This window comes from Mastigoproctus giganteus, chromosome 12 (assembly GCF_048544385.1).
Source record: "Mastigoproctus giganteus isolate SK-2022 chromosome 12, ASM4854438v1, whole genome shotgun sequence".
Lineage (NCBI taxonomy): Eukaryota > Metazoa > Arthropoda > Arachnida > Uropygi > Thelyphonidae > Mastigoproctus > Mastigoproctus giganteus.
Genome location: NC_143586.1, coordinates 109524612 through 109543138, shown reverse-complemented (window position 1 = coordinate 109543138; position 18527 = coordinate 109524612). Strand labels below are relative to the sequence as shown.

General features: G+C 37.3%; 1 protein-coding gene across 1 annotated transcript in view; it reads left to right on the top strand.

Annotated features, from left to right (window-relative positions):
• Positions 1 to 14511, top strand: part of LOC150077334 (protein kinase C and casein kinase substrate in neurons protein 1-like) — a 233530-nt gene extending 219019 nt beyond the window's left edge. The window contains exons 8-9 of the mRNA XM_090386779.1: positions 11275 to 11432; positions 14301 to 14511. Of these exons, the coding sequence (XP_090242905.1) occupies positions 11275 to 11432; positions 14301 to 14413 (271 nt within the window). The 3' untranslated portion in view covers positions 14414 to 14511. The remainder of the gene's footprint in view (positions 1 to 11274; positions 11433 to 14300) is intronic.
• The last annotated feature ends 4016 nt before the right edge of the window (positions 14512 to 18527 follow it).

Below are 18527 nucleotides of genomic sequence, written 5' to 3'. Positions count from 1 at the left end.
CAGTTTTATGACTGAAAAAAACAAACACTTGAAGACAGAACTTAAACAAATTCTTCATTTTTGTCAATCACTAGTTTAAATCTGGTCCAAACATCTGATTTAGCATATGCTTTGTAAACTTATTTGTGTATTCCATTCTTTAAATTGTTTTTTTTACTTCATTCACAGGTTATTACATTTTTTTGTTAAAATTCCTATATAGTTTTAACACAAAAGCAAAATACAGCAGCAGAGACTGTGCCTGTACTCTTCTCTCACCTAAAATAGGCTCTTGAACTTTTGTGTACATGACCAAATCAATGTTCCTAATATGATCTGAAATAAGGATGTTAATTATTTTATCATTAACCTTCTGCTAGTATTGTCAGAAGGCGAAAAAAAAAAAAACCTTGACTAGAAAAACCCCTTCACTTCAAAGTATTTTGACTATTAAATATTGCCTAAAACTATTGTGCGAGGTTAGTGTTTTATACAGCTGCAAATAATTAAAACAGAGACTTTAATGATTTCGGGAACAATAACAGACATTTTCGGGACAGTTTCCTTTCCAAAGTCATAAATCAATTCAAAACATTGGAGTACACCATCAGTTTTGAGCAGAAGTGAATATCCCCTATTTTGGTCTCTGTTCAATAATTATCAGTTATTTGTTGGATTTTTAAGAAATCACCTGCTGACTTTGTTGAAACTGACCACCACCAGTGGGAAAAATTTTATGGTACTGGCACTAAAGTGATTCAGTAAGAATGTGCTGAATGAGGGTAGGTGTTCTTGAAAAGCTACACATATGCTCCTGGCCCCATTGCCATGATGAGTACATTACCTGTATAGTGTTTCTTCTCAATGGCACTGGGGGTTCCCCCCTAACTCTGTGTTGCAATACAAACTCTGTAAATGCCAGAGATAGTATGAGTTTTAGTGATGGTCTGCACAGTGTAGTATTATGTTGTGTTGGTCTATTGTTCCTTCAGAATTTAGCCGTGGGACTAGGAGCCCCACGTTGCCTGTCCACCGCCATGAGGAGGCAGATCCAAGCTTGCCAGGGAGGACCCTTATTATTAAAAAAAAAAAAAAAAAAAAAAAAAAAATGGAAATTTTTTATTGGAAAGGTAGCACGGGGTGATAGTTCAAGAGTTGGAGAAAAGGGGGTGAAGATGGGAAGTGGGGGAAGGGACGCGGGGATTGTAAGGAAGAAATGTCAGGGCATAGTGTCGTATGTTGGGAGGAGATACCACTGTGGAGAGGGGTGCATCTCTGTTTTTTGATCCCACACCAGCCAGACTAGTACAGGTGCCAGCTACTAACATCATGCCACAATAGGGGGCGTAATGTCAGCGAGGCATGGGGATTCCTGCTAGAACAACATGCACTTTTATTTTATTTTTTTTTTTTTTACATATTTAGGGGCAGACTGGGAAAAAACACACACAGCATAGCTCTCATCACAATTCTCCATTTTACATTTATCATCATTCAGAGAGAGAGAGAGAGAGAGAGAGAGAGAGAGAGGACACATTGCCACCTAAATATAACAACCACCTAGACAGTCACATTTACACACACACACACACACACACACACACACACACACACACACACACACACCAGAAATATTCACTCAGTCATTGCATAGTTTACACAGATGACCTTAACATTTATGCAACTTTACTTGCAAAGCAGCAAAATAATTTTAGATTTTTTATTTTATTTTTTTATATTTAATGCATATTCTGGGTACAATGTTTAGCACTTCTAGGACCTTCTCATTCATTCAATGCTTACACACACTTATTTACTCAGAACAGTACCCTGAATAGGATGGCACTCATATTTTATATTTTTTTATTTTTTGCAGATTAAGTGGACTCATTTTCCACCTGCCACAAAACATGCATATTAATCTGTATTAATACTTGCGCTCATACATGCTTGTACCTACATATATAGGTACATACTCACATGTTTATAAGCAAACACTCACATGTTCAGTCACACATATGGACTCATATGCACATATATATATACACTGAAAGGACAGAATTGTGGGATATCTGGACAATGCAACACTGTCACGCCTCTCGCTAGTGGATGAACCCACCGCTTGGCAGGTATATAGGTATACTGCATTCACATAGACAGTAATCCAATGTCAGTATAGATAAATGTTGTGAGTTAACTGATTTTGAAAGAGAGATGTGATAATGGGTGCCCGATGCGTGGGTCACTCTATTGCGGAGGTGGTAAGTACAGAAATTGCACTGTCTCTGTTCAACAGTATCAAGAGTGTATTAGGAATACGCCATTTCCGGAATAACATCTCAGTGTGGACAGCGCTGTGGGCGGAGAAAGGTGATGGATGAATGTGGCCATTGACGCCTGTCTCGCATTGTTTCAGCCAACTGGAGAGTGACAGTGGCACGAATCACCGCTGACTGCAAAGAGGGGAGGTGCCAGAAACGTCTCTACCAAGGCCATCAGGTGATCATTAGCTGCAGTAGGTTATGGGAGCCGCCGACCCACCAGAGTCCCATTGCTAGCACCACAACACAGGACTCATTAGAACAGGTTCGAAGGGCATTCTGTAGATTTTACCACCATGAGAATGGTCTCCCCATTCATTGGACATGAACCCTATGGAGCATCTTTGGGATGCTGTGGAAAGGTCCATTTAAGCTTTGGATCCTCCACTCAGGAATTAGATGCAGTTATGGACAGCAGTGCAGCAAGCATGGATGGAAATACCTGCGGAACTGTTTCGTGAACTATTGGACTCAATGCCGCACTGTGCGACTGCCCTTATCTGGGCGAAAGGTGGGCCTACCCGTTACTAGGTTGGTATCCCATGATTTCTGTCCACTCAGTGTATACATGCATGCATATATATGCACATAAATGTATATATGTAAATGCATGAGTATGTATACCCACTTGTATATATATTCGTGCATTTACATATATACCTCATATGTATGCTCATTTGCACACACCCACACACACACACACACACACACACATATGAATGCTTGTGTATACATTCATATACTCATACATATTCATGAACACAGTTTTAAGCATTTATGAGACAGATTTTCAAAATAAAAAACTACATATGGAAACAGTTTTACATATAATGTAAAATCAAAATACAGAAGATAAGTCAATTTAACATAGTCTTACTGGGGTGGAAACTCATTCTAGCAGGCCTGTCACAATTGGGTGTGTGTCACATTCAAGTAAGCATAACTGTCTGGGCAGGGGGGGTCACAGTTTGAGTAGTTGTAGAATGGTTGCTTCTCCTGGTCTCAATAATTTTCTAAGCAAACTCAGAGAAAGCCATGTAATATGTCTCATCAGAGATGAGTAGTTTCTCGTCTCCTTGGTAAATAGGACCAATCATGGTCATATGAGTCTGCATTTGTGGGGATGGTAATTGGGGCAGTCATAAAGGACATGGGCCTAATGCTCATCAGCTCCACAGGTACATTTAGGATTCTGGATAAGACCCAGTTGACACAACTTTACATTTAGGGAGCCATACCCTGTTAGCAAAAATGTGGCATAGAGTCCTGGGGAAAACTATGGAGGTGGTGTGAGGGAAATTATGGTTACCTCAGGTAGGAACCTCCTAGTGATTTCCCCCTTTTGGTGGCTCTTACTATTCTGCCATTGCTGGTAAAGAATAGAGAGAATTCTTTTCCTTTCCTGCTCTACATCTGTTGCAAGCTCAAGTATTATTCCCAAGATGTTGGTTGGGATTTGTCTCTTTATTCTGTAGTTGAGGCCCTTTTTCTCATTATTTCCAGGTCTGGTGTGGGGGAAGTGTGACTGCCAGGACCTGCAGAGCAGGTGTACTGACCATGCGACATGACCCCATGATGGTTAATAGAATGATCCTTTGGATAGAATCTAGTTTATTTTTAATTAAGTCTATGAAACCATATGCCTGCATTGTAGATAATGACTGGGAGGAAGACTGCCTTATAAATAACAGCAAGAGTCTTCCTCTTCAAGCCATAGTCAGCAGAGTTTATTGTGCTAAATGCACCAGATGTGGGTAAAAAGTTAACTCGTTATCAAAAATTATGCCAAGATATTTCATTTCAGTTATAAGGGTTATTGTTTTTCCTGCAATTTTAATTTGTGGGGACCTGTTGATATTTAAGTTACCTTTTAATAGAATTGATTTTGTTCTAGTACCGGATAAGGTTAATTTGTGAGTGTACCCAATGCTGGAGGGTATTTACAACTAGGTTGGCATGCTGTTTGAGAACAGCTCGGTGTTGACAATTAATTGTTTCCTCCCAGATGTTTGTAGTCTGGCCAGCCTTAGTGTTTGTGGTGGTTACCACATCATCTTTTGGCAGCTCGTTGGTAATGATACGGTAAACCATGCCCCAGGAGTTGGCATTACCTATGATACCAACAATCATTTGCCAGAAGTTCTTTTTCTGTCTTAGAAGGCTTGTATATTGGTTCCTTAAAACTTGGTGTTTCCCTTCTGGCATCAACCTCTGCTAGTGGCCAGTTTGCTCTAGATCTCTGGAAATGTTTTCTTACCTGGTGAACCCTTCTCTGGAGAATATCCAGCTCAGCACACCACCAGGGAACCGCATGTGGGCTTGGTTGTTTTAATCTCATTGAGTTATCCATTGCTATGGTAATGACTTCTGTTGGTTTCGGAGGCGTCTCCGTAGCCAGGTGGGCAGGAGCAGCAGTGCGTAGCACACGCTTCCTGATTAGACTGGGGTTTGAGCCCGTGACCACCAAATACGGAGGATGACGGAAAGGTCAGGGAATGACCACCGCATATCCCCGGAGCAATATGGCCTTAGTTGCTAATGCTCCTGAAAACCAAATATATATATATATGTATCTGTTGGTTTTTGAACCTGTGGATGCTTTTAATTATTTTGTTCTGGGGGTGTTCCTGAAAGGAGGGATCGAAGGGTTTTTATTTATGTTTTTGCCAATCTGCTTTTTTCAAGTTATATCTGATGGTTAAAGAAGCACTGGACTGCTGCACAAATTGGAGCAGTGTGGCATTGGAGGCAAATTGCTGCTAGGGATAAAGGGACGGTTGAGTGGGAGAAGACAGAGAGTGGTAATCATGGACACTGCTCTTCATGGACTAATATTATTAGTGAAATCTCCCAGGGTTCAGTGTTGGGTCCATTGTTGTTTTCTGTATTTATTAATGATGGTATATCAGGCTTAATGTCCAAGTTGCAGACGATACGAAGGTCGGCAGGGTTGTTAATGACACTAATGACAATACGCTGCTGCAACAGGATCTAGAAAAGTTGAGCAGTGGGCTGAGAGGTGGCAACTGAAGTTTAACATGGACAAATGTCAAGTACTACATATGGAAAGCAGTAACCCCAGAGTAACGTATAAACTGTGTGGTACTACACTGACAGTGATAGAGAGTGAAAAGGACCTGGGGGTAATTGTGCAGGCAGATATGAAGTTTTCTGAGCAGTGCAGATGGTCTGCAAGAGTAACTCATGGTGTCTTGTCAATGAAATACAGGAATTTTTCTAGCAGGGATAAGGAGTTGATTGTCCTCTTGTATAAGGCAATAGTTGGACCAGACCTTGAGTACTGTATACAGATCTGGGGGCCTCATTTTAGGAAGGATGCAGAGCTGCTGAAGCGAGTGCAGAGAAGGGCAACAAGATTAGTGAATGGAACAAAGGGTTGCTCTTACAAAGAAAGGCTTACGTTTTGCAAATTACAGGTCTGGAGACTAGGCACCTGCGAGGTGATCTGATTGAGGTGTATAAAGCCTTGAATGGTTTGAGCATGCTCAATACTGATGGAATTTTCCTCTTGCTCAGAATAATTGCCTGAGAGGGCATAAATTCAAATTGAGGAAAGACAGTTGTAGGAGAGATGTGCGGAAGTTTGCCTTTAGCCAGCATGTAGTTGATTGCTGAATAAACTTTCATCTGTTGTTGTAGAAGTTGATAGCTTAAATAGATTCAAGGCATAACTAGATAAACATTTGGAGCAAGTGGATGGGTGAAATTAGAAGTTTTATTTTATTTATTTTTTTTTTTCCTGGCTGATGCTATATAAGCTTGCTTTCTTGCATCATGTGCCTTTACTAATGCTATATGTTTGGGTGGGGGTCTGATCCAGTTGGTGCACGAGCTGAAGGTGATAACATAGTGGTTGATTGTAGTTCAGGCCTTCTATACTTGCCAGTTTAAGAACTTGTGTACTATGGCCTGTGTTGCCATAGTAATGTCAGTCACTCTCATGCAATGTATTGCTGCATTGGCAGATCGTGTGGCAACACAAGCCATAGCACATGCATGGAATCTGAAATCCATAACAGGATGGATTTGAGATTCATAATTAATGTCTCAAACTCTTCTGTCCCATATTCTGTTTCTATTGCACTTCTTTGTGTACTATTCTTCTGAATTGGCATATATAATTCCACTTACTGTTTTCCAAAACATATGGCTCAACCAGTCAATGTCCATTCACTATCCAACTAAAAACTCACAGAACTAACTTTTTCTCTTCCTCATTTATCCTAGTATACCATTAAACATCAAACCATCCAAAATCCTGATTTATCCCTCTTACCTTTGTTCTTTGGAACAACCTTCCTTCACTTGTACAAGGGTTGGTTCATAATTAATGCCTCTTTGGCCATAAAAGTATAAAGCTAAACTGTACAGATACAAAGTTGAAATTTATATAATTTATTAAATGAATGCTGGAAAGTGTGTATACGTTATTCTCTGTAACCAACTGATAAACACTTATCAGAATATATTTGCCATCATTCTTTCCAATGCATGTACAGTGGTAAAAAGTTGAATCCTGCCAAGGAAGCAAGCATGCCACTTTTTTTATTTTATTTTATTGTTATATGCAGCCCTACCCACACTATGGCAACTTTGCAAGTCTATTATATGTTGATACCGTACTGATAAAGTCAGTGAAGTAATGTATCATAGCGTAATGCTCAGTTATGTTATTCGTGTTCAGTTATTGGTTACTTAGCCCAGAAGGCAGAAGAGATTGTCACCAACTGGTTACCAACCCTTACACATGTAGCTGGTCCAGGGTTCTATTGATCTAGCACTATTATGGGTCATTAAAAAAAAAAAAAAAAAAAAAGAAAAAGAAAAATGACATGATTAATAGGCCTCAGTTCTTTTCCAAAACTTAATCACTGTGTACTTCCTGCAGAATGTGATGAAGGATTATTCAAAAATAAGCAGTTAGCACAGGTTGGCTAACTGCCTCCGTAGCCAAGTGGGAGTGCAGTAGCACACGCTCTCCAAGTAGACCGGGGTTGAAGTCCCTGACTGCTGAATACGGTCGATCTGCCAAGCCGCACTGGACCAGCGTGGCAGATTATGGTCCATTTCCCTCAGCATGAATTGTTGAGGAGGCTTCCATCCTGCAGTGGGTTGATAATGGCTGCACTTTACTTTTTACTTTTTTTACAGGTTGGCTTCACACTCTTTTCTGAGCATTCCTGGTAAGAATGTCTGTCCCTTGCACAGTGAGATGACAATGCTCTGCCATACATCCATAGTGAAGACATATATAATGCTTCATAATTAAATAATATCCCTTAAACTTGCAGCTTTGCCATCCCAAGAAAATATGTTGAAGGCTCTAAAAAGTCTCAAATTTTTAAATATAATGTTCAATATCCACTTCCTGCTGTTGCCATTCCTTTGAAAAACATACTTGGTAACCTTTATTAAATCCCTCCTCTTCAATCCCATAGTTGAAGAAACAAATCTTTCAATAAGTCCTTTTCTTCTATCCCCTTCTTCATATTAAAGATAATAACACAAGGTGCTTATCACAGAAAATCAAATTTTTCAAATGCACATCTGAATCAAGTAACTCTATATCCATATAGGTATCAACCTCCATTATTACCGTATTAATCAAAGCAGCTTGGTCAGTCAGAATTTTCATAATTTCTCGACTACTTAAAAAGCCCAAATTGTTCCCCCCTTTCACAACATTTCAGTTTCGGTGCATGACACCTCAATGAAGAGTTTCCTTGTTTGACTATGTTTGCATCCTGGCATAGGTATACATACATTACCTGTATCTGTACTGAAATCATGAATTATCAAGCTTGTCACATGATTTTTCAGTTCCTTATCATCACTCAAAAATGTGTTTTCTACAAAGATATCTCTTCATTTGTCCAAATAGAAAAAATCAGACAGAGCCAAGTCTGGACTAAATTCAGGATGAGGCAAAGCTCTCCATCCTAAGTCTGCAGTTTTCATCTGAGTCATATGGGCAGTGTGTGTGTGGTCTGGTGCTGTCAAATCCATGGTGTATATGTGATTTGATGTCCTGTTAGATCTTTCCTCTTGTTTTATAGCCCTATTAAACTTATCAAGTGTTTGTCACTATCTTTCCTTATTTAAAAATTAATTAATTTAAAAGTTCAAGTATGCTAATACTGAAAGCATACTGTACTAGTAATCAATCCTATAGCTTTATTTTAATATGAAATGCATATACTGTATTGTGTAAAATTTAATTTCAGATCCAAAGTTTAGATTTTAAAAAAAATAAACTGTTGCTTTTTCTGAAAATTTCCTGTTTTCTTCCTGTATTTGGCCAGAAAATCTCCTGCTTATAGTTACAAAATTTCCAGCTTTTGAAAATTAGTGAGCATGCAATATACATAATTTAGCTTCTGCAGCATGTGGTATATATTAATTATTCATCATTAATTTAGAATAAAGTCTGGCAATGCTATTCTGACAGTGCTGGAACAAAATTCCAGAGTGTTCCAGCTGAACTTGGATCTCTATTAAAAGCCTTTTATAAATCAAAAACTTTTTTGATTTATAAAAGTTAGCTGGTATACAGAAACCACCTTATAGAACACTTGATATGGCTCTGCACAAGATCTACCAAGTTCATGCTCTTCGAGCAGGTAATTATAGCACACACATCTTGCCTTTACATGCTGTTTCTGTCCCATTTGGAAGAGGATGATAGAAAGGCCTGACAACACCTGTGGACAGCTGTAGTACATGTAACTCTTAGTGGGAACACACACAAAATTATGTTTTTTGGTTAGAATAAAACCAAATTCCCTATCAAACTCCTCATCATTAAGGGAAAGTGACTGTTTGGTGTGGTTCACTGTTTATTTTATCCTTAATCCATACTTTCTTTTGAGCAGTGACACCTGAACCAAAAATATGTATCATTGTGACAGCAGGGAAGAGTTACCTTCATGCAAGATAAAATAAACAGTGAACCCACACTAAACTGTCACTTACCCTTAATGATGAGGAATTTGGTTTTATTCTACCTTCACCACGCATTGGTCAGCAAGTAAAAATGAAATTTCCTCTCACTGTTTTTTTTCTTATGGCCTCGCATTCACCAGTCTTAACACCAAAAAAATTCTGGTTATAGAAATACCTAAAGTCCCAAGTTCTTACGAAGGTCACCAGTTATACCAGAACTGAAAACTGCTTTCATCAGCTGTTTCATCGGTGTTATCATATTGCAGTGTTATCATATTGCAGTGTCAGTATTAGTGGTTATCACATGAAAGGAGTATTGTAAATTTTGTACCAGTAATAAATTTTTCTGACAGTCTTTTTCTTTTTTTTTTTTTGGTAGTAGTAATGAATTTTTCTGACAATCATTTTGATGTCATATTCTGTGTCAGTTTAAAAGCCCTGCAACCTTTATTATTATTATTAGCCATATGGTTCAAGGAGGCCTGAAGCTTATGCTGCACCAGCCAAAAAATATTTCTGAGTTACCCTGAGAGAGAGAGAGAGAGAGAGAGAGAGAGAGAGAGAGAGAGAGAGAGAGAGAGAGAGAGAGCGCGCGCGCGAGAGCACTCAGGACCCTGGGTGTGCCAAGCCCATACATACTCACCAGGTGTAAATCTATGGGGGTTGATTTACTACTTTGTTGTGTCCATTTGTTTATTTTTATAATGTTAATCATCCTGAGCACTTTCTCTGTACCAGTAATCAATCCTATAGCTTTATTTTAATAACATAATAACATTTGCATAACAATACCGTTATGCCAATCTAACATCAGCTATTTTGAACCTGATGTAGGGATATTCAAAAACTTTCAACAAATAGTTGGAGAGTTGTAAAGCCTCCATAGCTGAGTGGTCAGGAGTGGGAGTGCAGTAGCACATGCTCTTTGAGTAGACCAGGGTTCAAGCCCCAGACTGCAAATATGGTCGATCTGCTAACCCACACTGGACCAGTGTGGCAGATTATGATCCATTTCCCTCAACATGAATTTTGAGGAATCTATTTTTTTTTCCCTTCTTTGTTGTCGGTTGTCTTTTTTTCTGTTGTCAACTTATGTACCACCCATGTTACAACTGCTGCCTCTTGCAGTAAATACAGGGATTATTGAAATCATGTCGCCATGAGATTTTGTCATTGCATTTGAAGGACAGAGTTATCATTACTTTGACAAAAAATGTTGTCAAAGAAATGATAACACTGATATTACGAAATAGCTAACGGCATTGTGGCCTCTTCAGAATGATGTAAAGTAGGAGGACTCTCTTTTTCTCATCTTTTTGAGGCTAGTAGGTCTTGCAGTGCTCTTGATGCTCATTAAACAAACTTTTCTTTCACCATGAATAAAAGATGCATTGCTCTACATTTAATCTGTCATTTATTTAAAAGATGTCATGTTATTGCCATCCTGTTTTGGAACTTAATGGTCCCTCATCAGATAACAGGTGGTCTCCATAGATAATACTCTGGCAAGACAGCAGTAGAGGAGTCATTCATTTTGTTCTTTCAGTATACCAAGTCAAATCTCAAAATTATAAAATAGCTAATGTTATCGCCCCCCCCACTTGCATTTCTATGGCTGGAAGTTATGACTTAATATACCTCATCACAGCTCATATTGAACAACTTTTTTGCCACTGTTTTGTCATGATACAATGTTTCATCATATAAATAAATGAGATAGATTATCCTATTGGCAGTGCCATTTGTTTGAAAGTAGTGAATACCAAGAGAATGTCATGGTGATGAGGGACCACTATTGGTCCTGCTTTGAGCATTAAGACCATTGTGTTAAGTAGGCATTTAAACTCTGTCACAGAACATATGAGAGAGAAGAAGGAAGTCTTCCTGCTTTTCATCAATGGTAAGTCCCTTCACATTTTGGTATTTTTGCATATTTATAACTTCTCACTTTCCCATATAATAAAGGATGCTGCATTTTTTTATTTGTCCCCCCCCCCCTTCAATTTCTCAGTAATGGAAAGCAAGACACAAATCCTTTTGATGAAGAACACGAAGATTGGGATGAATACATTAACGAAGCTCTGGTAGACACAGGAGAACCAGGAGTCCCTGTAAGAGCACTGTATGATTATGTGGGAATTGAAGCAGATGAGCTCTCTTTTAAACAAGGTAAATATTATAATTATGCATTTATATTTAAAATATAAAAAGAAACTTAAATATATGAATTAAACTTCTTTCTGCATTGGTTTTTCCAAAACCAATGCAGTAAGAAGCCTAGTAAGAAGCCATTCAGCCCATAAAGCATATATATATATATATATATATAAAGCACTTAGGTATGCTGCCAAAATTTTCCAACTGCTGATTATTGCCAGCACCCGTTCACTTGGTTCATCTAGCATGACCACAATACCGGGCATTATTTATTAAATTTTGTACTAACGTTTTTCGACTGAAGAAAGGCAACCTATGTCTGAAAGCTATTGATGTGTGTTTATTTTATCTATCATCAATTTTAATAAACTGTTCTAAGTTTTAAGTGTAAAATGGCTGAAGATCATGTAAGAACATTGAGAAAATCAAGAAATGCTAATGAAACATTAGAGGAGAAGGTGCCTCCGTAGCCAGGTGGGAAGGAGCAGCAGTGCGTAGCACATGCTTCTTGATTAGACCAGGGTTCGAGCCCGTCACCACCAAATACGGAGAATGCGGAAAGGTCAGGGAATGACCACCGCATATCCCGGAGCAATATGGCCTTAGTTGCTAATGCTCCTAAAAACCAAACACCGGCATCCCCCTCTCCCCATACTTCTCCTTCAACCCATGCACGGTACTAAGTACTATAGGTTTTGATACCTTTCGTGTTTGGGGTTTTCATTAAAAAAAAAAAAAAAAAAAAACTAATAGACTAAGAGACTGAAACAAGACTCTATGACTACGAAGACGGACAGAAGACATTGAAGAAAGAGAAGCAAGATTGGAAATGAGGAGATGGGCGAAATGCCATAGGACTAATCAAATAGAAGTACTGGATGCGAATAATCAACAACCTGTAATTAATGTGGAAGAGCATGACATAGGAAATTTGTGTTACTGCTGTGAGTATTGCAATGCAAGATATTGGGGACATGAGTTAAACACATCGAATAAATAAACTAAATTCTGTCACGATGCAAAGATTTCACTTGACCCACTGTTTGAGATACCTACTCTATTACGAGAGCTGCTTACAGGGGATACATGTGAAGCAAATAACTACAGAGAACATATACGAGAGTACAACTCAGCAGTGGCATTCGCATCAATGGGTGCAGAGATTAAATCACCGCCTAGAAATGGTCTATACTGTTTTAGAATACATGGCCAGATTTACCATTTGGTGTCTTGCCACTATATCCAAATGAGGCAAATAAGCCAGGATATGGACAACTTTATAAGGCTTGACATAGCTGAGTGGTCAGGAGTTTGAGTACAGTAGCACACGCTCTTTGAGTGGACCAGGTTCAATCCCGTGACTGCTAAATACGATTAACATTTGTGTTGATTGATTTATTGTAAACTCCATTGACCTGGTGGTCGTGCTGGAGTATAAACAAGAACTTTTTTTTTATACATTAGCCAAAAAAAAAAAAAAAAAAAAATTTCTGAATTACCGAGAGAGAAATAGAAGGGAATCACCAAGAAAAAGAAGAATGATGATATCCAGCTCAGGACCCTGGGTGTGCCAAGCCCATACTCACCAGATGTGAGCCCCTGGGAATATTAACAAGTACCTTCTTTCATCTTCTCAACCTTCAGTCCTTGCACAGTACTAAATACTGTAGGTTCTGATACCTCTCGTGTTTTGGGTTTCATTAAAAAAAATTATGCAGTAATAAAGGAACAGAATGAAAACAATTATTTTGATATCAAAGGTAATGCTGTGATTAGGCCGAATCCTGAGTGCTGCGTATAGGTCTGGAAGCCGGAATGTGTGCAGAGAAGGGCAATGAGATTCATGAGAGGGAAAAAAAGGGCGCCCTTTCCAAGAAAAGCTTGAGTTTTGAAAATTGCAGTATCTGGAGACTGCGCACTTGCAAGGAAATATAATAGAGATGTTTAATGCTTTAAATAGAGTAAGCAAGCTCAATTCTGATAAAATTCTTCATTTTACTCAGACTACACACACGAGTAGGCATAAATTCAAATTGAAGGATCATTACAGGATTGATATATGGAAGTTTGCCTTCACACAAGAGGTAATTGATTGTTGGAACAATATTCCATCTGTTGTTGTGGAAGTGGGTAGCTTGAATAAATTCAAAAAAGAAAACTAGACAAACTATTGGAGGGGATGGACAGATTATGTGGGATTTTTTTTTGCTGATGCTGTATAAGTTTTCTTTCTTGCATTATTTGCCACTACTAATACTGATACTATCCTTGATGCATTCTGGAGATCCATATGTCTTCTCTAGCTATACTGATGGGTTCAGTCTACTGGACTAACTTGGATTTTGCCCTTGACCACTTCAATCTTCCAATAAGCAAAATTAGTTGTATTGCACCAGTTGATGAGAGTCATCTAGTAATGCCTGTGACATAGAGGGGTAGTGTTCCTTTGTGGTGTGTATTCCATACTTTGACTTCTGCTTATGTCGATTCACGTCTGGGAGGACATCTCTAGTATACTAGGTACAGTACTTATACATGGGGGAGGGGTATACCAGTAACTAATATTCCCACTATTTCATGAAGGATTTAGTTGTTGCAGAATGACCAGACTTCACTAAAATTCAGTCCAATTGACTCAAGAGTGTCACCTGAATATCAGTTCCATCAACATTCTAGACACCCAGATAGCAAGTCCCAGCTCATCATACCTATGAGAATATCTGTGACAAGGCTCTGTTTGTCCCATTACATCAGTAAAACTACTGTATTTTGTGTTAAAAGTAATATTTCTTTCATTATTAATATTTCAAATTATATATGTGTGTATACACACACAAAATAAAGCATGCACACGTTGGATATATTGCTGTTATCTTTTAGGTGATCGTTTTGAAAAACTTGAGGATGAAGATGAACAAGGGTGGTGCAAAGGAAGGAAAGATGGTTGTATTGGACTTTATCCTGCCAATTATGTTGAAGTCATTCAGAACTGACCTATAAATATTATCAAAAATAATATCATGAAGTGTTTATGAGGGAACAAAGACTGAATTTTTTTTTGTTTTTGGTAAGTCAAGTAATAAGAATTCAAAAAATAAAAAAAAAAAAAAAAAAAAATTTCGAAGCATTGGCATAAACTTGTTTTCATATTCAGAGTATCCTTTTTCACATTTTGGGTGACATATCAAAAAATGATTTCTAAAAATAATGAGATCAATGGAGTCAACAGATATTTATATAGTGCAGATTTAAAGAAATGTATTTCTATTGCACTTTGTGTTTAAATTGTCTCATGAGTCATGAGGGCAATTTTAATATATATATATATATATATATATATTTGAACACATTTTATAAATAAATGAAAGTAAATAAAACTGAAACATATCTACTAGCTTGTGTTTATAATATAGAACATTACATCAAATGTTACCCTTTCCATTGCACCACATTGCAGAAATCTCTTGGCTTTCCTCATCATCAAATTAAAAAGACCCTTAGATACTTGTTATAAGTGGAATTTAAAGTGAAGTAGCTGAGTTACAAATATTTAAATTGATGTAGATAAGATGGTGTACCTGTACGATGATTAAAAGTATTTGTTTAATATAAGAATGGATGGAATTAGTGTTTTGCTAGCAGTTAATTATTGATGAATTCATTCATATGAAGAATTTTTGAGGAGATACTTTTAATATTTAATTTATGATGTATCAAAGTCCCCTAATCTTAGTTACAGTATGTGCTGTGTATTATTTCTGTAAATTTTTCTAGTGTTTATATTTGCCAGAATAAATTTTACTCTTTATATGGTAGCTATGTTAGCGTTTTTTGTTACATTTTATTTTTGTGAACTATAGTTTTGATTGCATAAATATTCATAATTAGTAACAGTCTGTATCCAAAATTTGGAATCTCTTAATTTCTCAAAATTTTTCTGTGGTGTGCTCATTTATAACCTTGTCTTCCATTCAGCAATTGCACTTGTCAAATTTATATTTGTATATAAAAATGTGTTTGTTTATTCTATGTGATGTATTTTTGTATATAAATTTTCAGTTTCCTTGGAAGAGGAACTCGATTTTTTTTTTACAAGATATAGTCAAATAGCTTTTTATATACTGCAGATTTAAAGAATAATATTACATTACAATATTTGGTGTGATTTTAAACACTAATTATATATTAAACTTTTCTTCTCAGATTGAAATTTTGTTAGTCTATTAATTATGTAAGAGTTAAAAGTCTTGAACTGAATATTCCTTTAATAAAAGCAAAATTGACAAGAAGTCTGTTGTAATATTGCTGCTATTTTATGTAAAATGATTCTTTAAAAAACAGGTATTTTATAGAATTTTTTTTATATTTATAATAAAAAAGATTAACATAGCAACCATGTAGTACTACACTTAACATAATCAAAAAGACTTTGGGATGGCTATGCTGTCATATATGAGGTTCTGTAAGCAGTGCAGACAGGCTGCCAGGATAGCTCATTGGGTTTTGTCTGATATACAGGATTATCATTGACAAAATTGCTAGCAGGGATAAGGAGGTGATTATCCCTTTGTACAAGGCCATAGGCTGCATCTTGAGTACTGTATACAAGTCTGGAGGCCTCATTTTAGGAAGGATGTAGATCTGCTGGAGGAGATACAGAGGAGGGCAGCAAGATTGGTTTTTTTTTCTTTTTTTATGAAAACCCCAAACACGAAAGGTATCAAAACCTATAGTACTTAGTACCGTGCATGGGTTGAGGGGAACAAAAGAATGCTCTTACTAAGAAAGGCTTCAGTCTAAAATTGCAGTGTCTGGGCATTAGGCTCTTGTGAGGGGATCTGATTGAGGTATTGAAGGCTTTGAATGGATTGGGTAAGTTGATGGCATCTTCTTGCCGAGAATACACACACGAGCGATCATAAATTTGGGGAAGGAGAGTTGCAAGGGGAATTCTTTTCTGGGAAATTTTTAGAAATATCTCCAACAGGATTTATTTTAACCCATGGCCTTTCCTTTGTAGATGGTACTTGTCTTTAACAAGTACCATTTGTGATTTTCATATACAGGGACTCCTTCCCAACTTCCGTAAATTCGACTTGACATAAGTTTTTGCCATCCGGTGTAAACATAAAAAAATGGTGGAAATGTATTTTGTATCCCATAGGAATAAATGGAGGTATTGTGAAAAACATCGCAATGTGAACCCAATAACACATTGTTTTTTTGGTAATTCGTTCCAAGACCTTGGAAGTTGAAATTTTTGCTATATAACTAAGCTATTTATCTCTCTAAAAGTTCATTTTTATAATGGAGCACTACCCTTTTATTGTTATCATATGTTCTGTTATAAGAATCAGTTTTGAACGGCTTTGTTGATATTTTTCTAAAGAACATTTCTGGAGGTCACGACCATAAAACAATAAAAACAAGTTGCACTTTCCGGTTTATTGGGCTTTTCTGTTAGTACATCTAATTATAAACAGGTAGTAAACTTGATCTTATTTCATTTGCAATAATCCCAATAACTGGAATTGTGTGGGTTTTTACGTTATTATGGTGAAATGTTTCCCCTTCGCTGAGATCTTCAATCATATAAGAAACAAATAAATTTTCAGAATCTTCTCTTCATTCCTATTTTCTTATTACAATGATGGATGGAAAGCGACCAATGGAAAGTGCAAGTGGTGGCAGTGCTAGGAAACCAAACAAAATTGATTTAGAAATGAAGATGAAAATGATTAAGAAGTAAGAAGCAGGGCAAAGTTTGTCATCAGTGAATGCAATTTCAAAGGACAGTGCACATATAAAAGAACATGCTAAAGGATGAATGCATTTAAAATCAACAGTGATCAAAAACAGCGTTCGGATGCTATATAGAAGATGGAAAGCTATTAATAATATGAATAGAAAATCAGATTCAGAAGCGAGTTCCCCCTGAATCTAATGGCCATTCAAACAAAAGCAAGAAGTATTATGAAGATATTAAGGATAAGTAAGGCAAACCCCAAGTCAAGTTCGTGGCAAGCAATGGGTGGTTTTAAAGGCTTAAGCATTACGCTGGTTTCCACAACGTTAAACTATGCAGCGAAGTCGCCGGTGCTGATTCTTCAGCAGCAGAGAAATTTTGTGATGTGTTGGGGAAAACCCCTTCTAAATTTCCACAGCCCTCAACCTCTGCACCAGCATACTTATCAGCAGGAGAAGTTGATTCTGGCAACGGTGCTCAAAAGGTAAAACTTGCTGATGCTATGCCTGTTCCCTCCCTTTTATTATAATTTTGAAATTTTTGTAATTGCATACTTTTTGTAATGCATGAGATAAAAAAAAAAATGAATAAATAATTCTATTTACATGTCCATCGAACATTTCTTTTGCTTCAATCAAATTCAGCAAGCATAATTGCGAGTGCTACATAAGCCTTTAGGAAAATTTCGACTTACACAGAGTTCCGTGGAATGCAACCCTTACATAAGTCAGGGAGTGCCTGTATAAAAAAAAAAAAAAGACAGCATTTCTAATGCAAATTGCTACAAATGCCAGTAAAACTATAAAAACTTTATTAAAATAACTTTTTTTTATGATAATTCCACAAAATTTATAATAACATGTAGTCTTTAGTACTCTGCATTGGCATAAGGTTGGGAAGGACTTATTGATACTGACTTGAATTTCTGTAGATGTAATATTCGGGAAATACATATGAGGTACATTACTCCAGTGAGTAGAGGTATAAGAGACAAATGTGGAAAAGAAAAAATTAGTTCATTGAGCTTGAAGTAGAATAGATGGTCTTTGAAGCTACCACAGACATTCTCTCACGTTGGACAAGCTGTGTTTGCTACACCAGATTTTAAACATTGATGGAACTTATATTCAGGTGACACTTGAGTCAGCTAGACTGAATTTTCGTGAAGTCCAGTCGTTCTGCAACAGCCAGATCCTCTGCTTGCACCGTCACATTGGTGGGACTGTCAGTAACCTTGGGTATAACCCTCACGTATACTGGAGGTGACCACTCAGCTGCAAACCAACATAAGCAGTAAAGTATTCTCATGGCAGACGGCACCTGGGATTTCTACCATCTCCGCGTGTGTTCGCTGTATCGAG